This window comes from Phyllostomus discolor, chromosome 6, assembly GCF_004126475.2.
Source record: "Phyllostomus discolor isolate MPI-MPIP mPhyDis1 chromosome 6, mPhyDis1.pri.v3, whole genome shotgun sequence".
In the NCBI taxonomy this organism is placed as follows: domain Eukaryota; kingdom Metazoa; phylum Chordata; class Mammalia; order Chiroptera; family Phyllostomidae; genus Phyllostomus; species Phyllostomus discolor.
Genome location: NC_040908.2, coordinates 15443716 through 15471426, shown reverse-complemented (window position 1 = coordinate 15471426; position 27711 = coordinate 15443716). Strand labels below are relative to the sequence as shown.

General features: G+C 58.1%; 1 protein-coding gene across 1 annotated transcript; it reads right to left on the bottom strand.

The window, feature by feature from the left end:
- Positions 1-1975: 1975 nt before the first annotated feature.
- Positions 1976-24745, bottom strand: FOSL2 (FOS like 2, AP-1 transcription factor subunit). Its single transcript, XM_028515986.2, has 4 exons — positions 23791-24745; positions 13589-13840; positions 8746-8853; positions 1976-6378 (listed from the first exon to the last, which is right to left on the bottom strand). The coding sequence occupies exons 1-4, from the start codon at positions 23890-23892 to the stop codon at positions 5857-5859; spliced, it is 984 nt and encodes a 327-aa protein (XP_028371787.1). The 5' UTR covers positions 23893-24745; the 3' UTR covers positions 1976-5856.
- Between the last annotated feature and the right edge of the window lie 2966 nt (positions 24746-27711).

Below are 27711 nucleotides of genomic sequence, written 5' to 3'. Positions count from 1 at the left end.
CCGGGGCGAACACCACCGGCACCCACCTCCCGCACACTCACACCGTGGGGAGGCACGGGGGGGGGGGGTGGCGCTTAGCACGGGCACCCCTGAGACACACCAGACTCCTTCTGTGTTGTCTCTCAGGCAGAAGAGCAGGCCCCGGCTGAGACTTCTGAGCGCCCCGTCCCCCCGTGCTGCAGGCCCTCTCAAAAGGGAAAGGAGGAGATACTGTAATCCTCCCAAGGTGGGTGCTTCTGATGCCATCGTTACCCTCCCCCACACAGACGAGAAAACTAAGGCACAGAGAGGTTAAATGGCTTTCTCCCAACCTCGGCAGCTAGTGAGCAGCGGGGGAAGCATAGCAGTCAGGGCCCCCTGACTCACGGCCGGGTGCACGCGTCCCCGGGTCCCCCGGAGGATGCGGCCTGGACGCCGAGCCCGCTGAGCCTGTGCGAGTAGATCTGGAGCAGGTGGTGTCAGGCCGGGGGCTAATTCTCAGGCAGCTGCCGAGCACGAACGAGCATTAACTAATGGCAGGTGTGCCTCCCTACCACGTACACTACAAGGCAAGCGCACGCAGAACACCATCCCGTGTTGTACCCCGGGCTTCCTGGTTGACAGGGCGACGGGGGCTGGCTGGTGCTTCTGCGCATTCCACACCTAACAACCTGTGTTTACCCAGAAAGGAAAGCTGGGGATGTGATTCTTCTACTTATTTTCACGCCTTCTTTGTTTTTGGGGTTCTTTCCTGGGCACATTTTCCTTTGTCCACCTGGACCATCTGAGCGATACCTTTATTGGTTCTTTGAAGATTCTTAGGTTTCCAGAAACAACTTGTTCAAATGAAATACCCCCAGGAAGAGACAGCACCTTGAACTTTTATTGGCTCACAGGTTGGTGGTAGTTGGCAGCTGGCTGAACAGCAGACCCTGAGAGGGAGGGGACAGGACTGGGAGGAAGAAAGCACGAGAGCGGGTGCGAGAGCTCTAAGCCCCTCCCCCGGGCCCAGCTCACAGGTGTTCAGAAAGGGGTGACAACCCACCCTGAACCCTCACCCGCCAGAGACACCAACCCTACCCACAAAGCCAAAGGCAGAAAAGACTAGAAGGAAAAGTGACAGGAGACATGGGAAGAAAAGACGGAATAAACCAACCATAAGAAGCTCTTCAGTCTTAATTCATTTTATTCTACAAAATGCTACTCAATTAAAAGTGGAAAAGCAAACAAAAAAAAAAAAAAAAAAAACAACCTGCAAAAGAAAAACAAGTCTCAATATTTCTTCCATAGCAGCAAGCTTTTTCTAACAAGCTTTCTTTAGTGCAAATCCTGTAGGCTTGTAGTACAGTAAAATGAAACAGGGAACACCGCCAGAGATGCTTCGGAGCAGAGACACTCCTCAATTTCCGAAACTACACAAAAATTGTTGAGCTCACGGTCCTGCCTGGAGAGGCCTACTTAGGAGCCTTTCCCATGGGACCATTTCACCAATATTTAAAAAAAAATAAAAAGAAAAAAGAAAGAAAGAAGATGCTCAGGAAGGTCATTAAATTCCCCATCGGGCTGTAGGAATCCAAGTTGTTTGCCTCCGGGATCTCACAGCAGACTGTACTCCACGGCATTGACTCATCTCAACACAGACGCACAAAGCTTATCACTGTCCACTGTCTACCGAAACACTGTATGTACATCTCCCACTGCAGAAAGTCCCCCCGTATCTACTCTTCATACAAAGGTGACTATTTTCTTCTTCGACACCAAGTAACCACAAACTGAAATAACTAGAATAAACGTTTTAATCAGACAGAGAAAATACGCTTTAAGGAATAGGACAGGATCTTTTGTTTTCTCTTACAATGCAGACTTCTTGGGGACCCCTGTCCCCAGGGGAATGACAATCCATCTTTAAAAACAGAACCTTTTTACACAGTTTATACAGCACAACTCACAAATCATTTTAGGAACGAAAAAGCATCATTAGCCTAAATTTAAAAATAAAAATCAGGAAGAAAAGAGAGGGAGAGAGGAACCGAGTACTTTAATGCTATCTGTTTCTATTCAGGCTTGGTACAACACAAAGATGTAAACATTTAAAATAAATAATAAAATAAACGTCAATTTCTTCTCCCCCTCCCCTTCCCAGACCCCTCTCAAAATTTGACCCAGCTCCTCCTGAACTGGAAAATTAAAACCCTTTGTTGATGTTCGGCCAGAATACTAGAAGCGTGAGAAGATGTCAAATTAGTGGTGGGATGACTGGGTTTCCTTTTTAAGAGCTGCAGGAGGACACGGGCACACCTGGAAATGTACACGCACACACACGCACGCACACACACACCCCAACCTGTCAATAAATAGTGAGATGCTGGCTTTTAAGATGAATGCCAAAGACTCAACAAGCAGAAAGTAGCAAGACCCCTTTACTTACATTTTTTTAAAAGACAGTTACACACACCACATGTCCTGTTGGTCCACAAATTCCACAAGGACTTGGGGTACCCCCCCATCCCCGACCATTGGAGGAGGGCGAAGGAGGACATCTCGGGGTAGAGAGAAGAAATCTGGAGGTGGAAGGATATTGTAGGGTATGGCTCTTGGAGAACCAGCCTCAGACTAAAGACAATCTTGCCTCGGATTTTTGAAGACAGACCTTCTCACCTCCAAGTTTTTGTTTATCCATGTTTGGGGGACCTTTAATAAGGGATGCCCTCATCCCTTACTCTCATCCTAAAGAGGGCATATATAAAAGTGCCTAACACAGTGCCTGGCACATAGTAGGTGCTTATTCCTTTCCTTCTTAAAGGGGCCACATAATATCTGATCAGGAAGGAAATCAACCTGAAAGTTACATGGTGAGATTGCAAGGAGCACTGCTGGTCCGTCAAGGACAGGGTAGAGAAGTCCCAATGCACATGGAGTTGAGCCCACCCTTACACTTGGAGCCACGCGGGAGCAGAGAGGAAACCCCTTCCCCCAAAGCCTGAGGGAAGGGAGGCTAAGGAAGCAGCAGCCTCTGACGGCACTTGGCTGTGAGATGCCTGTGCGACAGGCCACAGTGGACACACCTGGCCTTTTACACAGGCGGAACAATTTCTTTCTTTCTGAGAACCTCCCCAGTGAGTTCTCTGCTCAGAGCTGGCTCCAGCAATTTCCTAAGCTTCACCTGGGACCCCCCCCCTCTTTCCTGTGTCAGCAGCTGTCCTCCTCCCCCCGGCCGGGGAGAGGTCTGCTCCCAGAGAGGCCAGCCAGGTGGCCGAGACTGTATTTCACACTAGCCTGTCAAGGAGTGCCTGCCCTGTGCTGTCCCAGAGCTGCCCGCAGCCCAGCTGGAGTCCACCCCAGCTGCCTCACGGCTGGGGACACAGGGGAAGCACAGCGGTTCCCAGCCAAGTTCAAAGCCCCCCACAGCAGCTGCTCCCTTAGCTGGAGCCACGGAGGGAGCAGCAGCAGGCCTGGTGCCTGGTGATCCCAGAGCAAGGGCTGGGGGTGTGCACACGAACTCGGAGAACGAGCCAGAGGAAGGAACTAAGGACGTGCTCACGACTTGGGCGTAATAGTTGGCCTCCCCTAAATAACCTCCTACCACCTCCTAGGACAGAGCCGGAGGGTCCCGGATGGGACCGCTGCTGGGAGGCCCCTAAAGGCCTCTGAGGTGGCTGGGGTGTTGCCTTCAGTTGGTCCCAAAGCCAACATGGCCTGAAGTCCAAGCCAAAGCCAAACTCCGTCTCCGGAAATGACCAGCCTGGCCCCACGTCGCAGACTGTGCCCTGCCTTGGGGTCGGTGCCATGCCAGCGAGGGCAGAAATGAAACACCAGGAAGCAGCTTCACTTAAGGTACGTGTGTATATATATGCAAGTAGTCCCCACGTGGCCGCAAACACCGCTTGAGATGATTGAGCTCTTCGGAGCTGAGAGCACCCCGGTTTTCTCTGCCCGTCTCCTGCCACTCCTGGCTGACTTCTGCTGCTCGGACTAACCTGAAGCCGGAAACCCAACCGCCCGTTCTCATCAGGCACACCTCTCCCAGGGCCGCTGGAGAACCGGGACGGCGGCATCACAGCCGAGGAATGTAGGAAATGACATTGGAAAAGTACTTTTGGACAAAACCCCCTTTTTTCTTCGAATCGCCTCTCCTTCCACACATCACTTCCCGTCGCAGGGGCTGCATGCTTTAAGCACAGGCCTTCGCCCCCTGAGTGTCTAGTGCGTGGGGCGGAGCCCCTGGGCACCGGTCAGGGACCCGTGCAGGGGCCTGGGTGTGCAAAGAACGGGTGAGCGTGAAGCAGCCGCTGCCCTCTCCCTCAGCCCCCACTGGGTTCGACTTAAATAACAGCTACAGAGTTTTCAGTTATCATACACCAGTCTCCAGAGCCGAACCCCAACAGCGAGGCCTCCCTCGGAGCGCTCGCCCAGTGCGGGCCGGCTCGGGGATCGGAGGAGCTGGGCCTGGGGACAGAAAGGCTCACAGGGGTGACAGGCAGGGACCGTGTGCTGAGCTGTGCGGAGTTCTGCTCTTTGGGGCCAGGAGAAGCCTTTCCCCACCCTCCGCCTGTGGGCAGGGGCAGCCGGAGACATCACATCTCAGCTCCCATTTTGGCAGCTCCAGCAACGGCGCATAAGCCGCGCCAGCCCCAGCAACAGCCCCCGGCCAGCTGTGGGGCCTGCAGAGCATGCTGGGCCGAGGAGGTTGGGGAGTGTAAAGAGAAAGCATCCACCGGTTGGCAACGGGCGCTTCAGAGAGGTACGCAGCCAGGAAAGGGCAAACCAGGTACCAGGGCTGGTGAGGGGTGAATCCCACTCCACGGGCCTCCCCCCTCCCTCCTCTGCTTTCCCTTCCACAGCAAAGGTGCCTCAGAAGCTTGGGGAGGGGCCATCTGGCAGCAACCCGGGGAGGGTCCAGGCCCACGCTCATTAAATCTGTGGGTGGCGTCACCCTGAGAGCCAGGGTGGGGGAGGGCGGAGCCGGCAGGGCCGCGGAGTGCTGTGTGGCTCTTTGGGAGGGACACCTCCCTGGTCTGGAGAGAAGGGTCCGGGGCAGAATGGCGAGGCAGTAATTACAGGAGTCGTCCTGCTCAGGACTCGGGTGAAGGGAAGCCGGCTCGAACACCGTGAGGCTTGTTGGCACTATTCCTGGCCTGTTAATTAGGTGTTTGGCAGATGCGACCTGCGCCCCGGCTGTCTCACTCACACCCCGTCTTCTGGCCAAGCTGCTCCTCCAGGAGCTGTCTCCGAGGACGGGGAGGAAAGGTCCTGTCTCTGCGCCTCCCAGCGCTGGCCGGGTCTCCTGGACAGCTCCGGCCGGGAGCCCCGCCGGTGCCCCTGGCGGTGGGGTGGAGCAAGTGGTGCCAGGAGGGGGAAGGTTCTGTATTGCACGTTGACTGTCCCCTCCTGGGCACGTCGGCCCCAGCAAAGGGGCCACCTGCTGCCCCATCTCCAGGAATGGAGAGTTTCCATGTTCAGACCACCCAGATGAAATGTCATGGCAAATTTCATAAAAACCGAGAGGAAGTGAAACTGACACTGGGGGACGGAAGGGGCAGTTGGAGGGAAGGTGAAATCAAAGGCACCGCGCATGCTCGGCGGGGCGGGGAGGGTCGCCATCACTCCGGAGACGCTTCGTGACAGAGGGACAGGAACGGTCCGCACCAGCTTCAGGCTCTTCAGGAGCCAGGGATGCCCGAGTCCACTACGCTGAGTTCTCCAAGGTTTTCAAGAAACAGGATTCGCTTTGCAAGACGAACGAGGGAGGAGGTTTCGTGACTTCCAAGAGATCACCCCAGCCCTCCAGTGCTTCACTGCCAAATCCCACCTGGGTCTCCCCAGAGCCAGCGGCTCTCCGGCAGAACCCCCTGGTGCCCTCGCAGCCCTGGAGCAGGGCTACAGCGCCAGCAGGGTCGGGGAGTTCAAGGAGTCTGAGGACTGGTCCCCGCTGCTACTGCTTCTGCGGTGGGCCTTGGAGCAGGACTCGGAGGGTGACGCCGGCGACTCCTGCTCCAGGACGCTGGGGTAGGTGAAGACGAGGTTCGAGGTGCCCGGAGTGATGGCCGGTGTGGAGGTCACCACGATGGGGGTGTGCAGGGGCTCCTCGCCGTAGAAGCTCCCCGCGATGCTGATGGGCTTGATGACGGAGCGCTGGGCCTTGTCCAGCCCCGCCGAGGAGGGCGAGGGGCTGTCCTCTTCCAGGGGCTCCTGTTTCACCACCACGGCGCCCACGCCCACGCCACCCCCACTGCGCAGGGGCTGAAGCCCCGGGGCGGGGGGCGATCGGCGCTCCTCAGGGCTGATCTTGCACACGGGCCCGTGGGCCACCAGCATGAACTCCAGCTTCTCCTTCTCCTTCTGCAGTTCGGCGATCTCCTTTTGCAGGCCTGACTTCTCCTCCTCCAGTTCCTCTGTCTCCTACGGGAGAAAGAGAGGCATGTAAGGGACACAGACCTGCCAGGGACCCGCTTGGAGGGGGTGGCAGCGTGGTGGCATTCAAATCCGGGGAGAAAGGGAAATTCAGCAATGTCTTCAGAGCACCGATGGTGAACGTGGCCAGCTCACGGCCGGCCACAGACCCCACGGGCTGTGAGTTATCCGGAGGCTCCCGGTTCCTTTGACACAGGAAGCTCCAGACAGAGACAGGAGCAGGGTGGCTGGGAGGAAAGGGGAGGTGACCACTGTGGCGGCCACGGCCCAGCGCTCACTTTGTGCCGGGCACCGTGATAAGCGCTTCCCAGGCCTTATCTCAGTCGATCCTCCAGCAGTGTTTTGAAGCGGGCATTATCACCCACCCATTTTGCAGATAAGGAGACAGGTTCGGGGAAGTGTAGTAACTTGCCTGAAGTCACAGAGCCACCAGGTGGGTGGCCTGCTGACCTCAGATCTGACCTCGGTGACCTGACTCCGGGGCCTGTTTGGACGCACACCCTGAACTCCGGGCTGCGCAGCAGCAGGGACAGCCTAGACTCGCGAGCCCGCAACACCGCCTGGCTTGTGGGAAGTGTTCGGCCAGCCCTGGCCGGGCCGTCACGGCCCCTCTTCCCTTCTGCACTCTGAGCTCAGCGGCATGTGTTTGGATTCAGAGAGCCCCGCAGAGCGTTCAGCCCGGCCCCTGGGCTTGACAGCCGAGGAGCCCCGCTGCCCGAGCAAGCCTGTGCGGACGGCAGGCCCGACGCCGAGACCTCCGCTCATTCCGGCTTTCGTGCAAAGCCAGAGAAGCAGCGCATGCCCGTGGAGGGGCGGTCACGGAAGGCGAGAAGGTGTGTGTCACCGGCCTCCTCCTCCTCCTCCTCCTCCTCCTCCCCACTTTTCCCCTAACACAGGTTCCCGCTCAGGCACGAGCCGCTGCGGGGCCAGAGCCGCACGACTCGGAGTGCAGCCTATTCCGGAGTGAAAAAAAGTTTCCATCCATCTCAAGGGCGATGAGCGTCATGAGCTCATGAGAGGTTTCCTGTGGAGGATGTGGCTCAGGGGCCTGCGTGGCTGGGCTGGGGGTGGGGAGCGGGGGAGTAGGGTGTGAGGCTTTGTGGGGAGGGCGGGGAGGGAGGCAGGGGCGGGCTACTCTGGGGCTGGTGGTAAGGAGTGCCCAGGGCAGACCCAGAGGGCCTGGCCCCCTGAAAGGTTGGCGGCGCAACAGACTCTCCTGGGGGAGTCTCGCCGTGGAGGGCCGACCGCCTCACCCGGCAGCAGGGAACTCCCACTCCCCCCACCCCCACCTGTAGCCAGCACCCCCACGGGACACTGGAACAGGCAGTGCAGAATTCACGCAGCACACCTGCGAGACCCAAGCGCCAGGGCTCCAGGCTGGACAAAAGGAAACCGAGGCAGGGAAACGGTGCCCAAGAGGATTAAATGAATAAAGGGATGGGATGTGCCGGGCAGTTTGTATTTCGAAAGCCTCCCGCTGGCTGCTCACTGTCAGGACCCCCGACACAGTTTCCCTCGCCTCCTCCTTTGAGGCCACTCCACCCAGGGGAGCCAGTCCTAGCTCCGGGCTTCCTCCGCTCGCCGGACAGCCCATCCCGTAGAGCTAGGCTCTGGTGGGAGCTCCATGGCGTGGGTCGGCTCAGGCTCTCGGGCAGAGGCATGGGCCCCCAGGTGCGGGCAATTAGGCAGCAGGGAAGAGTGACTCACAAGAACAGAATGAGGTACCAAGGCCACAGCTTTGGGCTCACAGCAGAGGCAGAGAACCCTCCTGCTGAAGAAAGCTCTGAGAAAACCCCGAGAGAGTACCTGCGGGCTGACATGTGGGCCATCGCCATTAGACCAGGGGGCATCAGGTCCCCTGCGGAGATGAAGGAGCCAAGAGCAGGCCCCGCCCTGCCCACACCAGGTCCCTGGAGCTGGGCTGGGCCACTCCTGCCGGCGTCAGGCAGGGGTTGGCTGCAACCTTGGGAAGCAGCCCCGGAGGGCAGGTCTCGGCCTGCCTCGGCTCCCGGGCCTGCCACTGCCAGCACCACCTGCCACCCCTCCCCGGGGCCCCAGCGGCTCGGAGAGCAGGGGCAGCCCAGGCACTGAGGGAACAGGGCGCTGGGCCCCGTGAGGTTGTCCAGCCCTCCTCTAGGGGCGCAGCTGGGGCCCAAGCCCAGCTCCCTCCATCCCCTCTTTCCGTAATCAGGACAATGCCCCCCCCCCCCCACATGCTCGAGGGCAGGCATGTGCATCTCCACTGCCCCGGCGGCAGGCCACCAGTGGGCGAGGGAAAGGTGGATGGGCCAGGGGCCCTGGGGCTCTCACTCGGGCCCTCCCAGAAGCGCCCCCGCCCCGCGCAGAGCTCCTCACCGCCTGCAGCTTCTCTGTCAGCTCCCGGCGACGGTTCCGGCACTTGGCTGCAGCCAGCTTGTTCCTCTCCCTCCGGATCCGGCGCTTCTCCTCCTCTTCAGGGGACAGCTAGAGGCCAGGGCAGAGGACCACGAGGAGGTTCAGTAAATGCTTCGCCAGCTTTTTGTGTTTTCGACTGCATTTAAAGTAGGGCAGGAAGCCCTTCTGGGACTGGGGAAGGAGGGAGGGAGGGAGGCAAGAGGAGCGTGGCCAGGCTCCGAGGGCCCTGCACAAGCAGCTCGCTGCTGTCTGCCCACCTGGGCGGACACGTGCGGCCGATTCTGCCCATGCCCGAAGGGAGAACAGGGCAGCAATGGGTGAGGGACGCACCGGCCCGGGCATCACGGCTTCGGCATTCGTCATGTCAGCCCCGAGTCCCCGCGTGCCAGTCGGGCCGGGCTCCACCCTCTAAAGCAGCTTCGTCCAAACCGGGGCTAATGACTCCTCCCCATCACTCGGCCAGCTGGGCAAGCCTCATTATCCCCATTTGGATAAGTAGCTGGGCCCAGAGGAAGAACCACCCGGGGTGGGGGAGGGGTGTTCTGTTGCCAGAGGGAGGGTCAAGGATGCCACCCAACTCCCGACTTCCTCTGCCAGCCCTGCAGTGCCAGCCGCTCACGGGTCAAGCCCAGGACCCGGCAGTGTCCTGGTATAGTGCTAGGCTGGGTAGGACGGGCGAGAGGAGGAAGGGCCCTCGGGCCCTCGGGCCCGGTCACTGCTGCCGCCCACCACATCTGCTCTTTCAGCACACTAGCACCTTCTCCGTGCCAGGCACAGTCTGCAGGGTTCGAGGTTTATCAGAGAAGGGAATGAACAAAAGTCCCCTGCGGAGCTTACAATCCAGCTTCTTACAACGAAGCTGTTAGGGGCCTGGGACTCATGCCACAGGGCAAGAACTCGGCCCCACCGAGCCGTGCTGACGCTCGGTTTACGCAGCCCTTCCAGGGCTCTGACCCACTGCCCCTCACAGGCAGAGGTGACACAGGAGTTGGCTGTGGGCCATGGCAGAAAGCAACTCAGAAGGAAAGACCATCCCATGCAGCTACCAGACACCAGTGGCACAGCCAGGTGCCAAGTGCAACGGTGGGGACTTGGGAGGTTCTGAGGGGGGTAAGGCCTGGGTCCTACACTCTAGGGGTGCCTGGGCACGAAAGCCAAAGCCACTCCTGGAGGCGACCAAAGAAGCTGTCCCACTGAGGGATGCTCCTGGCCACCCTGCACACCCCCCCACGTGCCACCCCACGTGCTCAAGGGAGCCGCTCCCCTAGCGGGGCCCACGTCACCGTCCCTGGGACTGCTGCTGCGGTGTCCCAAACAGCAAAGCATGGCACAGCCTCAGAGAGGACAAGCCCACCCCTGAGGTTGCCCCTTGACCCCACGGGCCAGAGCCCTGCACCCACAACCTGTGAACCCTGGCATGAAAATGTGCCGGCTGTCCACCAACTGCTCAGACACGAGGTCTCTCTGAGGCCTCCTGAGCACGCACAAGCTCACCCACCTCCCTGGCTTTCAGGTCCTGCCCCAGCGGGCAAGCAGCGGGGTTGGGGTGGGGGGGCCGGAGGGAGGCAGGAAGCCGGGCAGGCTAGGGAGATCCCCCGGGGTTCCTGGTGGTCAGGTCCCTGCCCCCCAGGGCTCAGTGGGGCCATGCGCCCACCCCTCTGTGCCAGCCCCAGGGACCTCCTTCATTCCCTGGACGTCCTGACCAGGCGGCCTCGCCTCCGCCGCCGCCCCCCCGCCCCCCGCCTCACCAGGAGGAAGAATCAGGCCCAGCTCCCCTCTCTCACCAGCCTCTCCCTCACTGTGATGCTCATGCCCTGCAGCAGCCTCCAGCTGGGATGCACCGAGCAGCCCAGCAGGTGACACCCCTGTGTGCCCTCAGCCCCTTCCCAAGACCTGATCCCGAGGTCGAGTCCTGGCTCCAGTCCCGACCCTGTACCAGCCTCTGGGACCCTCTGCTTCCCCTGGGGAGCCCAAGGCTCCGCGTTCTCCCTTCTGAGAGCTATCGGGCCGGCATTTCTGTGTGGCCCTGAACAAACCACCAAACCTTTCCGGCCTCAGGTTTCCCGTTTATAAAACGGGACCAACAGGACCTGCCCTGCCTTCCGCAAAGCGTGGCAGTCAAGTGAGGTGCAGTGTGACAGCCCTCTCAACCCGAAAGTGCCAGAATGAAGAGGCAAGTCAGAGGTCTCCTCTCTGGTGCTTTGTCTGAGTCCCGACAGAGACCAAGTGGACTGGAGACCTGGAGTCCACAGACCAGGACACCCTGTGCTGTGCGGGGCTCGTCTGCCTGGCTGAGGTCATAGGCCTCTCGGCCGAGGCCCTGAGTACTTGCTGCTCCTAAACCTGAGCCCCGCAGAGTTACCAAGAAGGTCTGAAGGCCCTACTGCTGTCCCGGGCTCAGGCCTCCCCCCCAGGCCCAGCCAACCCCTCACTCCCACTGACGGAAGGCTGGCCACAGTCCACTCTGGCCTCCCTGTCCCCTTGGCTGCCTCTGGACCAGTTCTGGCCTCCCGATTGGCCCAGAAGCCTCTTGCCTATCTGGTGAGGTCTGGGGCAATTCATGGGAGCTGTCAGCATAGGAAGTGTTCCGGGGTGGTGAGATCAACATGGTTACGGCTTGAATGTGTCAGCACCACCGTGTACCCACCCACAAGCCACACACACCCTCCCCTCCCTACCACAGGCCTCAGACGGAGGCTTGGGGCAGGCCCTAGAGGAGGGCAGCAAGGCACTTGGCTGACTCCTGGCACCGGCCCCTCCCCCTGGGCACCAGGAGGGCAGAGGTAAGCTTCAGGGAAGAGACCCCGGAGCTAGGAACCAAAGGGCCCATCCAGGGTGCTCCCCTACCGCCCAGGCTTCCTCCAAGCTGCCGGATGATGGTCTGAACTCTTAATTGACAATGACGCAAAATAAAAATGCTCCTGGCGCTCTCTCTCCGTCTCAAAAAAGGAAGGAAATTTTCCAGACAGATTGTCTTCGGGCACGCCTAGATGGTGCAGTGGGAAAACCACAGGGCTGGAGGTCAAAGGAGGTGGACTCCAGCCCTGGCTCTGCTGCTAACTCACTGTGTGACCCTGGCCAGGGCCCTGCCCCTTTCTGGGCCTCAGTTTCCTCTTCTGTAAAATGGGTACGGGGGGAGGGGGGTAAAGTTGGTCTCCAAAATCCCTTCCATGAATTTGGTGTGAGCAAGGCCCAGAAAAGAATGAAGAGGGTTCAGCACATCTTGCTTTGCTGTCCTGCTAGCCCCAAAGTGCCCCTCTCCCGAGCCTGGCGGTCCTCCAGCAGCTGCTTACACACGAGGGAGAATCCGCTCGTGAGAGACTGCAAAGCTGGGCACGGGGCTCCCTGAAGGAACCATATTTATAAAGGACATTAAGATCACTGCTACTGTGACAGTTACCACCACAGTCACGGCAAGCCACAGCGGGGGAGCATGGGCCGCTGCCCCAGCAGCAGAAGCCCAAGAGCAACTGCGAACTGCATCCACCACAGTGCCGGTTACACATGCCTCCCCGTGTGGCCCTGCATGGGCCCTGCTGTCGGCAGAACAAACCGACAGGTGGTGGGGATGAGGCCCAGCTCTGTCCTCAGTTCCTTGGAGAGTGATCCTTGCCATTCTAAGTATCCTGGGGAGGGCGGGCACTGGACCCACGCTCGCCCCTGGGGCCCACGCACACAGGCCCTTGAACTGGAACACTGCAGAGCTGAGGCTCCCGGAGCGGAGAGACTCCAATGCCGTGGCCGGGGCTCCCCAGACTAACACTTCATTTGAAAAACAGACTCCACCGCTAAAGCGTCTTCCCTTCCCTGGGCTCGCAGTGGCAGGGCGCTGCAGGAAAAACACCACCCAGGGAGTCCACGGGCCTGGGCTCTAGTCCTGAAGGGGGACAGGTGGGGGCACTCTGACGGCCCCTTCCCTCCTTTCTTGATGCCAAAGGCTCTGTCTGGAGCCAGCGGGCCTGACGCTGCCCTAGCTCACTGTCGATGCAGACAGTGGGCCGGCCTTCCGAGTGCTGGGTGGGTGCTGCCCCAAGAGCACAAGCCCCACCGTCTTCCGGCGTTCCTCCCACCAGGCTGACTCCTCCCAGCGGAGCCCCTTGAGGAAAGCAAGCCTGATGTCTGACCTCCCACCCTTACCCCGGTCAGCGAAAGCAGCTGAGCATGCTCCAAGGACCCCAGTCACGGCACTGCTGGCACACACATGCAGGCACGTGGCGCAGGCCCCTCTCAGAGCTGCAGGCCTAGGGCACCAAGGCGGAATATAGAATGCTGTGGGCAGCACCGGCCTAGAGCGTGACCCTTTGTCTGCTAGGTGGCTTGTCTGCCCCAGATATTGGAAGACAGTTAAGGGCTCATAGGCTCCTGGCCAAGGTTTGTTGGCTGCTTGTCCAGTGGCCACGCTGCCAAGGGTCAGAGAAGGACACTGCTGTAGGCGGGTCTTAACGGTCCTTCCCGCCTGCTGACCCCTCACCACTTGCACTGTGCTTTCCCACGTCCGATCGCATTCGAGTGGCAACAAGCCTTGGCTGGCAGGGACCGTAGCCCCCAGTCTACAGCCGAGGAAACTGAGGCTCAGAGACTCTAAAGGGCACGGGTGAGACGACAGACCCAGGCCTGACCCTCAGATCTTCAGCTGTGCCTCCAGCGATGAGACTCATAGGCTCCTGGCCCCTAGTTCCCTCCTCTTCCCAGTGACCCCAGACCACCACCGACTCTGCTCCCCACCAGTCTGCAGAAAACACACTGTGTCCCGAGGCCCTAAAAGCCACCGACGTGGCTTTTTTATGCCGATCTAAGCTGTTACCTGCTCATCTCTCCTCCTGCGACCCACAGTGGTGCCGATGGTCTTGATCACGCCGGGTCTGGGGAGGGCCATGTGCCCAGGGACAGAGGCCAGGCCCGGCAGGGGGCTGTAGGGGTGCGAGCGAGTGTACGGGTTGGACATGGAGGTGATCACTGTGGGCTGCACCATCCACTGCAGGTCCTGGCTGGTCGTGATGGCGTTGATGGTGGGGATGAAGGCACTGCCTGAGCCAGGCATATCTACCCGGAATTTCTGAAAGGAGGAGGAAAACCGGATTGAGCCAAGAAATACCGCGTAGAACAGAACAAGCAGAGATGGGAGGCAAAACCCAGTAGAAAGCAGGGTCGGTGCCTGGGGGACCAAGGTCAGGACGCTGGTGGTCTTCCCTGGACAAGTCCGGCACCCCCAAGAATCAGGGGGATCTTAACTGTACTCCTGGGGGCCCCGTGTCAGACTGGCTCCGTGCATGAAAGCCTGGCGGCTCTGTCCCTAGGCGGCTCAGTGAGAACACGATCCTATCCCAAGTGACTTCCAGGCCAGATGTGGTCCCTGGCCGCTCACACTCAGCAGGGCTGCTCTGCATCCCTGCAGGCCAGCTGTGTCCACACCTGCAGAGCCGCAGGCCTCCCACCTGAGCCTCCCGAGCCCCCGGGTCACCTGCCGGTTATTCTCTAGGGCACACCCGCTCAGGACCCCTTGAGCAAACGTGCACACCAACAGCTTTGGAGCAGCAGAGGTCATCGGGGAGCTCAGGGGGCCTGCTTTTGTTACTTTCCACACAGGATCAGAATGGGGCTGTGACCCGGTCATGGTGAGGTCAGGTCCACGAAACGGTGTCCTCCAGCCCACGAGACTGAAAGGTGGTGGCATTTGCCGCCAGACTTCCCCTTGCTGCCCTTGACCTCCTCCTTGCCCTTTGCCCCGATCTTGTTTGGGGCCGTGTCTCCACCTGTGCACACTACCCATCTGCATCCACAGAGATGTCGGTGGGAAACTTCAGTGCTGCTAGCTCAGAGGTCCCCCTCTCCCTCTTCACTTACGCCCAGACCACGCTGCAGGAAGCATTCTATTTCAAATGTAAGATGATGACAGAGTACAAAAGCTAAACTGGGCCACGCTCCTCAGCAGCTGGACTGCACCGTTCTTCTTCCGGGCAGCTACTAGAAAGTGAGAGGAGGGAGGAAGGAAGGACCCCCACGCTTTACAGCTTTCAGGGGAAAGCTCCGCAAACGAAAGTCTCAGACTGAGAAGGTTCCTGTTCCCACGGAGCCTGCAAATCCTCTCTTCCCTAATCTGGGGGGGCACAATAAAGGCAATAATAACAACTAACACATACTGAGCGTTCAGTAAAGGACAGGCGCATGGTAGTGCTTTAGCTGGATTACTCACTCATTCTCCCCCGCAAATAAGAACTACAGTTCTCTCGCTCTAGAGGCGGGAATTGGGGCGTAAAGAGACGAACTTCCCCCAGGCCTTACTGCTCATAAGCGGCGGTGTCAGGATTCAAACCCAGGTTAGCGCGACTCAGAGGCCCGCGCTCTCACACGGCGCCGCACAAGCTTCTGGAGCATTACCTCCCTTCCCCCCCAGAATCGTGCCCCAAGCGCCAGGACCCCCCCCCCCCCCCCCCCAGCCAGAGCGTCCACTACCAGCCATGGGGACCTGCAGACCTTCCCTCTCACCCAGCAGGCCCCACAGGCCGGTGTGACCCCAGATGCAATCCCGCCATCATGCGCCCGGACACTACAGCAGCCCCCCATCCTGGCCCAATCCCACCGACGCGGATGAGAAGCACTGGCAGCTGCCACCGCCACTGTCCTTGCCCCTGGCGAGGACAGCCAGGTCCCCGCGGTACAAGCGGAGTGAAGCTTAGAGCACCTCGCAGGATCTGAGGGAGCTGAGACCCTTCCCCGCTCACTCCCCTCCCAGCGGCCCGGCCTAGTCTGCTCTGCGGGGCGGAATGCGGCTGCCGCGCCTCCCAGAAGGCCTCGGGGCCCCACGCCGAAAGCGTTCAGTGAAGTGTGTGACCCAGCGCAAGGGATTCTGGGATTCCATGAGCAAGCTGCCTGGTGCAAAGGATTCTGGGATCCCGTGCGGACTGCTACCCAGTGCAAGGGGTTCTGGGAATTCTGCGAGGAATGCTACCCTGTACAACACACTCCGGGATTCTGTGATGCTACCAGTGCAATGCATTCTGGGATTCCTGGAGGAGAGCTGCCGAGGGCAAGGAATTGTGTCGCCTCAGAAAGCATAGACAACTGGGCTTTCAATCGGGAACTGATTGAAAAGAAGGTGTATAAGGGTGTGTGTGTGCAGGATTCTACTGGGCAATGATCTTCAAGGAGGAAAAACAGACAACGAAGGCTAGGCTTCACGGAGGCAGAATCCTGAGAACATGCGCAGAAGCATTAAGGCCCAGGCAGCTGTTTGGCTGCTGGATGGGGATGGGGATAGGGGTGGGAGTGGGGGGCAGTGGGGAGGGGCCGGCAGGGAGTCAGCACTGCATTTGAAGACAAGAGGCCTGGATTCGAGGCCTTGGCAGGTCACTGAGGACTCAGTTTCCCCGCCTGTAAATGGGAATACTAACACCAAACTCACTGCACTGTCCTGAGGATTAAATTAGTAGCTACCTGTAATCACAGGCTATTAAAAGAGCACACTGGTGGTTCTCAGCCCTGGCTGCGCATTAGCACAGTCTGAGGAGCTTCTTAAAAACACCAGTGCTGGAGCCAGCCTCCCCATTAGAGTGCTAAAATAACTGGTTTGGGGTGTGCTTCTGATAAGGTATTTAAAAAAAAAAAAGAGCCACCTGAGGAGATTTCTACCATGCAGCCAGGGTTGAGAAATGCTGTTCCCAACAAATGGAAGGCGGCACCGCCGCCGCCGTCACTACGTTATTATGCACCATCGTCACCGTGTCTGTGCCCTCTGCGCGGGGCGGCTCCAGGTGGGACCCGGCTTCCCACTCCTGGGAGTACCCAGTGCCTTTCCTCCACTTCTCTCCCCAGGTCGGGCTCTGGTTCTGAAGTCACCTCTGTCGGCTTTCCTTTCGGGAGAGCACCCAAGAAATTCAGTCCTCATTCCGACCAACAAACGAGCTCCTATTTCAGTCTAGAGAAAGCCAGCCAAAACTCAGAAGCAGAGCTTGGACACTGAGATCCCTTGGGAACGAGTGGGTGACTCCCAGCCCTGCACAGGGCCCCCCGGGCCCCTCTGTCTGGGATGGCAGGCTGCAGGGGTGTTCCCCGGCCAGCAGCCAGATTCCTTGCAGCAACGGCTTGGTCTAGACAAAACAAGACAGCAATAAAAGCAAGACAGCAGGTAATGACTGCCTCTAAATGTGTGTACAACTTGTTTGAGAGGGAGGTAAAGCCATCTGGATAACACGCGGGCTCTAAATGGCAAGGCAAACAATGTCCCATCCCCAGAGGGGACTGGGGCTCTGATAAAGAGGCCTTTGTCTCCAACAGGAGCCTCTCGGAGACACACACATAAATTTAAGTGAAGGTATTATTCAGAGAGCGACATCAGGGTGAGAGAGGTGAGGCTACGGGTTTGTGGTCCCAGGAGTCAGCCTGCCAGTCCTCTCTGCCAACAGACCTAAGACTCAGTCAAATGTCACGCTGGGGACAAATCATGGCCCTCTGTGAACAGGACAGCACTGAACAGAAGCTAAGATAAGGCTCCCCAGCGGCAGCACCTGTGTGCGCTGGGAGTGCAGGCAGGGGGTAACCCAGGGCCTCGCCTGACTGTGCTGGGGCTCTCCAGCCCCCCTGGAAGCTGCACTTCTGGGGACAGGACCAAGGAGGCCGGATGGCTGGGTGGCATTCCCACCTGGCAAAGCCTCCAAATGCTGTATTTAACTGTACCACCCTACCGATTTCTGGGTGGGCAAGAATGCCCATAAAAGGACAAACTGGCCCCCTCTGACCTCTTGGAGGACAGTGCGGCAAACTTTCGCTGTAAAAGGCCAGATAGTAAATATTTTAGGCTTTGTGGGCTATGCCATCTCTGTCGCCACTACTCAAGCCTGCCATTGTGGCGTGAGAGCAGCCACAGACAACATGTAAACAAAGAGGCAGGCCTGGGATCCATTAAACCTCATTTATTAAAAAAAAAAAATGTGGGCCATAGCTTGGTGACTCCTATTCTGGAGGATCATCTTCTTCTCCCTTGCTCAGGTTTGGGGAAAAAGAACAAAGGAAGGAAACGCAGGGGCTGAAAATCAGACCCGAGGTATTCCTCGAACCCAAGCAGCCACAGCGGGGAGGGCGCTGTCCCTCATCACCTTGAATCTCCACTGGAATCTGACGCTGAGGTCTGAACCCTTACAGGCCTTGTTGTGGGTCTCAGGGCTGCAGAACCTCCTTCGCCCTGTCGCACCCTGTATTTAAGGGCGCCACGGGCTGCTCAGCAAGTATGCGTGTCCTCCTCCCACTGCCTGCAAGAGGCAGCTCAGAACACAGGGCCCCTGGGCCACCCGACTTCGTCAGATAAGAGAGGGCTCTGCAGCCCGGCCGTTGCTGACTTGGGAAAAGGACCTTTCTAAACTTTACACGAGGGCGCTGGGTTCAGAAATGAGGGTCCTAACCATGGCCCTCCACAGAAGGGTCTCGGAACTAGGGTCCGGGCGCCCACTGCCCGCAGGCATGGAGAGGGCAGGCCTCAGCCCAGCGACTCCGGAGCTGGGCAGAAATGAGACAGAAGTGGGGTCGGTGTTCTTGGCCTATCCCCTCGGCCAGATGTTTCCCCATCAGACTGATTCCAGAACGAGCCACAGAGCACGCCAGCCACGAACCCCACGCGCGCCACCGCCATCGCCACAGACGGGCGGGCATGACTGTGCATGCCTGGGCAGGGACTGAGTTCCTCCTCTTAAGAACCACCTCCCCCTCCTTTCTTAAGATTCCCAGCACAGGAAAAGGAAAATTCCAACATCCCAGAAGTCTGGTTCAGGGGAAGAGGAAAGGGTCAGTGCAAATGTTCCCGCGTATACCCCAGAATTCCCTGGTGAGGCCCAGTTTGACTCAAACGCTCTATATTTTTACTGAACTTGGGACGTACTCCAAAGTCTTCTTTGCGGAATTCAACCAGTCTTCACAGACTCAGCCCTGAACATGACTTTGACCTTTCCTTCCTATCTGAGGAAAGCCACCGTGTCACAGTGGAAACGGTTACTAAGAACTTACGGCTTCCCCAAAGTTTACAGCACAAAAACACCATCTCAGGTAACCCGCCTCCTTTCAATTTCCTCTTTTCTCCCAGTTCACCTGAAAGAACAAGTCTATCCTTTTCTACCTGTTGGCCAGGATGAAGACCATCAGGGGAGAAGAGAAAATGCAGAAGAAAGCAGCTGACACAGAGTTACTCCCTCCGAGTCCCACTTCCTTCCTCCCAGAGCCACTCCGGCCAGAAACCCCACTCCAGAACACAGGGGGTCCTCTCCACGCCTCCACGGGCCCCTTCTGTCCCCCCACCCGTCCTCAGACGTCCCTTCACTCAATGGCAAGGGCACGCCCCCTCCCCTACAACCAAGGCAGGGTGGGCACGGCCAGGTCGCTGCCACGTGCCAGGGGAGACAGTGCTGGCCCAGAGAACGCCTGTCCTTGCTCCCCAGCCCAGTGCGTTGAAGGGGGCCAGAGTTACTCGCTGGGTTTTGGAACAGATACACTTGCCTCGATCAGGGCTGGTGCCATCATTTCAAAATGGTGTGGCCACCAAAAGATACTGCTGTATGCAGCATGAATGATACACAGCCGCTCAGTAATGATGCCATTTTTCTTTCTTTCAACAAACAGACCAGCAAGTTAGCTTCCTGAATTCTCAAAACCAGTATTTTTTATTCTTGTTTAATGGAGAGGGGAAAAAAACCCTAAGGCATAGATGACAGAGGTGCCTGCTTTGGTGAGCCCTGTCCTGCCGACCGCCCCCCTGCCCCCGAGACCAACAGGACCCTCGGTCCCACTCCGCCTTGGACCCCGCCGGGCCATCCAGATCAGACGTGGCTCCTTCTATGTCAAATCTCTTGATAATTTCCAAATATCAAACTGACCCTCAAAGGACAAAGATTTGTTAGCAGGAAGGCTTTTTGAAAGAATGTGCCAAAGGCAATTCCACAAGAGGGGTGTTGTAAAACCTTTCTGGATCTGACTAATCCCCTCAGCATTCAAACAAGTATTTAGTCTCAGCAATTATGAAGGGGCAACGGTGATTTGAATGCGTAAGTTCTGGTGTGTTTGTATTAAGATAGACAAGGGGAAAAAAAAAAAACGAAAGAACCGAGGCTCCTAACTCTACACCCACCTTGAAGAACAAGGCAGGCAGAAGTCAGGCCGTGGAAATCCACTCGGGGGGCTGGAAAGGAAAACCCAATGGCCACTCACACAATACATGACTGCTGTTTCACCCCCTTCACTTTGATGAAAAAGTGGCGCTGACTTCCACCGTCAAGAATCAGCGGAACAGACAAACTCCAAACTCCTGGGATAACGTTTTGTTTGATCCTAATCTACGACCGTCTGTCAGATCAAGGCCAAAAAAAAAAAAAGGGGAAGGGCACTAGACCCTTGATGTGTACCTTCCACCTTCCCGCCAATTCTGAAGACCACGCCCACCCGACTGATTCCCAGTCTCCCGGGAACACCAACACACCGAGCCTCGGGAATGTGAAGACACTGCGCCAGCAGCCCGATGAGCAAGACAGACATCAAACCAGGGAAAGGGAAGAAAGCACCCCTCTTCAACCGGGGTTTATTTAGAACAGGGGTTTCCAACCTTTTGGCGTCTCTGGGCCACAGTGGAAGAAGAGTTGTCTTGGGCCACACATCAAACACACAAACACTAATGCAAACAAAAAAAGTCTCATAAGGTTTTAAGTAAGTTTATGATTTTGTGTTGGGCTGCATTCACAGCCATCCTGAGTTGCATGCAGACCATGGGCTGCGGGTTGCACGCCCTTGATTGAGAACAAAAGAAAATCTTTTTTTTTTTAAATTGCATCTCAAAGTCAAGCAGTCCCTAGTTAACTGCTGTTAAATATATGCCATTTATTTGTCCCGAACTCAAAAGAAAAAAAATCCTAAGAATTCCAAAAACTCACCAAGTTAAATCTTGGGAGCTGGAAAAATACATTCCCCAGATGGTTCTTCTACAAATGTCCCGTAGGGGGCACTAGAGAGGTACGATTAGGGCTGACTTGGGAATCACAGTCATTTCTGGTAAAAGTTCTTTGATGCGAGGAATGTCCCAGCCTGGTACAGTTGGCAAAAGTTCACTCCGGGAAATTCTGTGTGTGCGTCTGTCTTTTGGGAAGGGTGGCTGGCTGCTAAAGAAGAGAGGGCGTCTGCTATTCCTTGATTCCAGAAAAGAACTGTGCCCCTTGATTTATTTTCCCAAGTTACCTAAGGAACAGATAAATGGCAGCCTTGGAAAAGTTCTGGGTCTTGTTTTTGTTTTGTTTCTTTCATTAAAAGGGGGCCCAGCTGATGAAAACAAGTTATGAAATGACCTGTGTTTGTGTAACTGGCTGGATTGCGTAATGCCCAGGCCGTGAAACCGTAAGAGTCAAGCAGCCAGGCAGGGCCTATATCTGGGAGGTGTTTTCCTAGGAAAGTCAGGAGAGAGAGAAAACAACGACGACGACGAAAAAGCCGGGAGGGCGAGGTATGTGCAACCATTACTGACCAAACAGAATCACCAATGGCCAGCCTCTGAGATTCAAACTATAACTGGAACAGGAAATATCTCTCATGCTTCGAGTTCCTGCCCGATACAAGAGCAGAGGTTTTAACAAAAAGTTATCTCTCACCCTCCCTCCACCGCCGCCCCCCCCCCCCCCCCCCCGCACTGGCCCAAGTCACTGGACCTCATGACCATGTCAAGAGCAAGCTTTATGAAGCTCGAGAGGAAAGTTCTGGGTTGAATAAACAGCAGCAAACATCAGCAACAGCAGACCCCACAGACAAAGAGATCAGGAAAAAACAATAGTCACTTGCCCAAGGAAAAACCAGGGAACAGTGGATTACAGTGATTGGTCCACTGAGACAGCCAGAGAGGAGGAAGGCCCATCTCCAGCTGCCAGCAGTCTCCCGGTAAAGGAAGCTAAGAGAAATAAAGTGATTATAGGTTTTATCTAATGTGGAACAAAGTTACCTTGAGATTGGGTGGGGTCAGAGCACAGACTTGTTAAGTAACAAAAGCCTCTCAGAGAGTCAGAGAGCCATTCCTTAGGACCACAGAACAGCTCTGCTCCAAGGCAGAGAGAAGACGGGAACCTCCCACCTCCCCCCCAGGAGTGGAGGGGCTGAGAAACGTGTCTGAAGTGGCATTACCTTGCCAATCCCTCCGGTTTGAAGGGCACCTCGCTCAGGCTGCTGGGCCAAGGGGCAGGCGTGTATTCAAGAACCCCATGCACTAGTTATTCCTAATTGCAAAATCCTCATGTGTTACAGCATGCTAGGAATTAGCCAACAGCTGCTTTTTGCTTCGGTAATGAGGCCCCATTACACTCTGCTGGACTGAGTGCTCTTCCTCCTTCCTAGCGCTGGTTTCCTGTCTGATTTTCTTCCAAAACAGGGAATTGCCTCCGCTCACATCCTGGGCTCAAAGCCCCAGTGACACAGATTATTCAATCGGGACGCTGATGTCCGGTCCGACTTCCCAACCAGGCCCCGGGGTCGGAGCAAAGCCAGGTGGCAAGACTGTCATATTTCAATGATGACTGCCACAGAGACAGCAGCCAGAGCACCAACGAGAAATCAAAAGATCCCTTCCTGATCCGGGAGGGAGGGGGACATTCAGGCATTCGTTGAATTGGAAAGTGAAGGAATGGGTATAAGTGACTCCAACCCCTTGCCTAATGATGTTTGGATTCCGTACAAACCACCAACAGGGCTGAAAAGCAAATAATATCAAACACTTTCAGGACAGGATTTTCAACTCATCGCCCTGCTGCTCATCACTGAGGGTGCACTGACTGCACCCCCGCCCCCCCCCGCCCCCCCCCCCCAACACACACAGACTAGGCTCTCTACCGAGAGTGCTTAGGGGGACATCGGGGAAGATGACTGGGGGCTCACCAGCCACGGGGAGTCACTGTGGTCCCAAAGAGAACTGTTTCCATTTTATTCTCTGGCAAGGTTCATCAGTCCCTGGAAGCTCACCCCAGCCCCTCTTGCCTGGCTGGCTGGCTGGGTTCTAGAGGCTAAGGCCACTGCCTTCCCAGAGGCAACTCTTGCTGCAGCCAAACTGGCTGGAGACTCCCCAGACCCCGACCAGCAGGCTTCAGGTTGTGGTCGCTTTGTTACACCAGCTCTCTCACCCGTCCGGGGGCGTGGGGGTGGGGGTGGGGGTGGGGGTGGGGGTCGCTGCAGGCACCCCACCAGCACCGTTCTGGTGTTCATAGATACACAGCACACACAATCCCTCCAGTGCAAACCAGTCTGGCTGCTTTAGAAACAAGTTGTTTTTCTGCGTCTAAACCACCCAGGAGCCCATGCGAGGTCTCTCTCTCCCCACTGCGCTCTGTAGGCGCCCTTACCCCAGGTGCCTCCAGACCCTCAAGGCGCCTCTCCTGCGGGCAGGGCAGGCTCCTGCTGTGCCCCTAACAGGAGATGGACCGGCGCGCGGGGCACACTGGCGCCACCGGGAGCCAATCAAAGCTGACCTCCTCCTTTCTGACCTTCGCACCTGATTCCCAGAGCCGGAACCCTCACCCTCACTCCGGGTTACTGTACTTGAAGGAGCCAACCATGTTTCCGAGTCCCCAACGTCTTTCAGATACTAAGATTGGTGGAGAAAGAGAGAGGGTTTTCCCGCGGGAATAGGGGCCCTGGATATCTGGAGGACGGTGCAAACATTTTTTTTTTTTTTTTTTGGTCCACCAAGGAAAGAGGGGGAAAGGGGCAAAGGATTCCTAGGAGAGGAGGTAACAGGCTTGGTGCTCAAGTAGCGTGTCTGGATAAGACGGAGTGGGAAAGGAAGCGTTTGTTGGCTTTCCAGCCCACTCCTCGCTCCTGTTGTGAAACCAGAAAAGTAATGGGGACAGGCAGGATAAGACGAAAATCCAGAACTTACAGTGGTGGCCCGTGGAATTTTCTCGCCAAGCCAAGAAAGGGAAAAGAAAGCAAAAGAGGCAGTGACAGCGAGTGGAGGGCAGGGGGGGTCCGCCCGCGCCCCCAGGTGCTCCCGGGGCCCTCACCTACCTGCTGGCCGCCGCCGCCGCTGGAGTAGGACTCGGCGTGCGCAGGAGAGCCGCTGCTGCCCCGGGACGAGGTGTCAAAGTTCCCGGGATAGTCCTGGTACATGATCCGCGGTGGGGGCCCGAGAGGAAACAGGGTGTTTTTCTTTCCCCGCCCTCGCCGCGGCCGCGCACCGGCTGCTGCGCGTTCGCTCTCCGCGGGCGGCGCCTGGGCTCTAGCCTCTGCTCCCGGCTGCTCCCCCACGGCGGCGAGCGCGACAACACACGGGAGCGGTGCCCCCCTGAGCACCGGGCGCTGCACTTCTTTCCTGCTCTACGAGCGCCGCGGGACCGGTCGTCCACCCAGTCCCTCCCTCTAAAAAGTCGGCGCGTCCCTCGGTCCCTCCCCTGCGCGCGCCCTCCCGCCCCCGCGCGCAGCCGGAGTCCAGCCGGGGCTGCCGGCTCAATCAAAAATTGGAAATTAAGAAAGAATGGGAGCCCGGCAAGTCACGCCTGCCAGGTGTGCGGGGCGCCGATTTCGGGCAAGGCAAAGAAAAAAAAAAAGGCGAAAAGAAAGGCTGCCCGCTTGGAGAAACTTCTATTTCCTCCTTTTAGAAAAGGAGCTGAAAATAAACTTCCTGTGGCCGACGCGCCGCCGGAGTTTCGGAGCGGCTCGGACACTTGACTAGGAGGAGAAGGCAGCCTGCGCCTGTCCCGCAACCCGCGGGGTCGAGCTGAGAGAGCTGCAGCCCCGTTCCCTGTGCCGCGGCTCCGGCGCCGGGACCTGCACCCCTTGCCCTGCGCCCGCTCCTGGACGGGCCCGCCTCGCAGGTCCGCGGCTCTCTCTCCCTCTCCCTCTCTCCGCACCGAGCGCCGCTCGCTGGCTCGCTGGTTCGCTCTGAGCCCTCGCGCTGTGCCTGAGATGAGTCACTACAATGGCACGAGTTCAACTCCACACTCTTTATTCTCCTGCTCGGTATCATGTGGATTCTCTCACGTCAACCCCAGACTCCACCTTGAAGGGAGGAGCGCGCGGGGAGGCGGCCCAGGAGGAGGAGGAGGAGGAAGAAGAGGCGCGGGAGGGGGCGGGCGTAGCACTCCACTCCCTGCCCGGGCTCAGGGCCACGCTGACGCTAGCATCACACCCTGCGCGAGGAAGGAAGGTGGTGGCGGGGGTGGGAGCAGCCGGCCAGCGCGGTTTGGGGGAGCCGAGGCAGCCCTGGTCCGCCCCCGCCCACCCCCCGAGCCCAGCGCCCTTGGTCTGTTCCATTGGCGCACGATGCCAAAGATGGTCATTTGCGTTAGAGGACGCGAGTGCGGGTTCCCTGGCTTTCGGGTGACGTGGAGGGAGAGGGATTCCCTCGCCGGCTCTTGTGCGCGCCTCTGGCCCCCTTCTGCCTTGCCCTGGGAAGGGGCGCGGCCCCTAAGAGCGGCCACGGGGCCCTGGGCACAGTGTTTTAGAGAATAATCAGTCCTGAAGAGCGAGACGGTCAGTTCAGTGCGGCGCCACGGCGGGGCGGAGAGCCGGGCGCAGGGAGGGCGCGGCCGCATGGTCGGTCGTCTGCGCCCTCCTCGGCGCCGCCAGGGGCAGCGGGCGCCCTAGGCGCGCAGGGTATCCGCGCCGCCCTGCGGCCGAGCCTTGGCGAGGCGCGGCGCCGCCGGGCGGAGCTGGTCTGCCTATTTTTCCCTCAGTGACTGGTTATCCCCTGCTTCCTCCTCCGGCCCCACCCGCCCCCCAATTTTTTTTTCGGCCCTACAATTAATTTCTAAAGAGTAGCCTCAAAGACGAAATTTACCAGCCAAGACATTCGGGCCGCCCTGTATCCCGAGCAGTTAGGACACATCTAATAAGAGCAATCGGGCGTTATAAGCAAATTCCAGACCGTGACCGGAAAAAAAGAAAAAGAAAAAGAAAACCAACAGGGAAGGAGGGAAGCCCCGGAGAGGGTGTGGCCCAACACTGTCTCCAGCTGTTTTGGAGCGAAGTTCAAGGAGCAAGTAGTTCGAACTCCTAGGTCCTCCTGCCTCGCTGAGCCGGGCGTGGCGAGGTAGGGGGTAAAAAGACCTTGGAGCACCCAGGCCAGGCTGTGCCATTTACGAGCTGTGAGACTTTAGGGGAGCCTCTTAACCTCTCTGGGCCTCAGTTTCTCCCTCTACAATGAAGGGATTGGGCCAGGTAACCTTTTAAGGTCCTTGTCAGCTCTGGAACTTAAATCTCTCAGCAGAAGTGATCGGAGAAGCGCTGTACTAGGAGTCGAGGAAGGTGGGCTCTGGTCCAGGCTCTTGCCTTGCTCTCCGTTTACCCAGCTCGTAAGTAGCGCCATCTGTATCCGGATAGGATCCTCGTGAGGACCGAAAGGGAAGCTTCGTGAAGACTGTGATGCCTTGTGCGACATAACACATCACAGTTCCGGTCCTCAGTTTCCTTATCTGTAAAGTGGGGGTGTTGCTAGGAAAGAAAAATAGAGCCGGGAACTCAAAAGCTTTCCCGGGGCTCTATATAAAGCGCTGGCGTTTCCGGGACGGCTGGCGGCATCTGGCCGCCCCAATGGCCCCAAGATACGGTAATCCCAAACAATACTCGGGGTCATTGTTTACTGTTATAAAACACATTCTGTCCTGAGCTCCATCCCCAAGGACGCGCGCGGCGAGGCGAAGCTGGCTAGACTCCTGGAAACCGCACCGCCACCCGCTGGGCAGAGTCCCCAACTCTGCAGGCCCGGGCGAGGGGTGTGGGGCAGGCGAGTGCGCAGGTTGGCCACGGGGGCTTAGGGGTGTGTAAATGTATGTGTTCCTTAAAAATCCCTACGTCCTGCCTGCCTCTCCCAGCAGGACTGAGTAAATGCAGTTCTTTGACGCAAAACCAATCAGCCCTTTCCCCAGTGGCAGCGGCAAACCCAGAAAACTGGGGGTGGGGACCGTGTGGGAGGAAGCGCAGGAGAAGAGTGACACGTTTTCGTGCGCCTCTCTGTCCTTTCGCGCGCCTCACTGGCCCCCAGCCGCCTCAGCGGAGTCTTGGGGGCGCCAAAGGGCGGCGCGATTCCGACGTCCAGGGCTCTGCCGAGAGCAGCCGCCTGTCAAAGGGGCGAACAAGGTGCACTTTTAGTTTTCCTTTGAGCAGCAGTGGCTGTCCGGCCCTCCCCCACACCGCGTTCGAAAATCCGGGTGCTTCTGGGTCTCTCCCACACAGTCCTTCCAGTAACGCTGTGGGGAAAGGAGGAGGGGAAAGGGAGCGCGAGCGTCCTCCTCGGCCTCCGCCGTCTCGGGCGCGCCCAAGCCCCGGCAGGCGCCGCCGGGAGCGCGCGGGCGGGGAGCGCACCGTCGCGCCCTAGCCCGCCCCCGCCCTCCGCCCCTGCCCCGCCTGCTCCCCAGCCCTTTCCTTTCTTGTGGGTTCCCGTAAAGCCCAGCAGCCCCGCGATGTCTGCAGAGCATCACGGAATCTGTGCTGATGCAAGTCGCTAGCCTCCCTTCGGTGCGCCCCGGCCTGTCTCGGAGCGCTTTGATCCCGGCCTTCCCCTGCTGCAGAACGTGTGCTGCCTTCCGCTGCCTGCCCTCACCTTTCTGTCCTCCGTGTGCCTGACCCGCAGAGCCCGGGGGCTGCGGGCACTGACCCGCTGGTCTGGCTGGTGCCTCGGCCAACTGTGTCTGCCAAACCGCGAGTTCAGCCTCCAAGGCCAGGTCACTGCTCCCTCCGCGGGGAATCATCCTAGCATTACCCAGTTAGAAAGGGTCCTCTGGCTCCCTGGAATAACCTAGTGAGAGAAACAGAGGCCAGCCTTATTGAGCACGTACAGAGTCAGGCACCAGGCCGAACTCTTTACAGGGATTGTCTCGTGCAGTCTTCCCAGCAGACCTTTGGGGTAGGTGTTATTCCCTGACTGCAGATCAGGAAAGTGAGATTAAGGGACTGGGCCGTGACAACTGGCTGGTGGGCTAGTGACCCAGC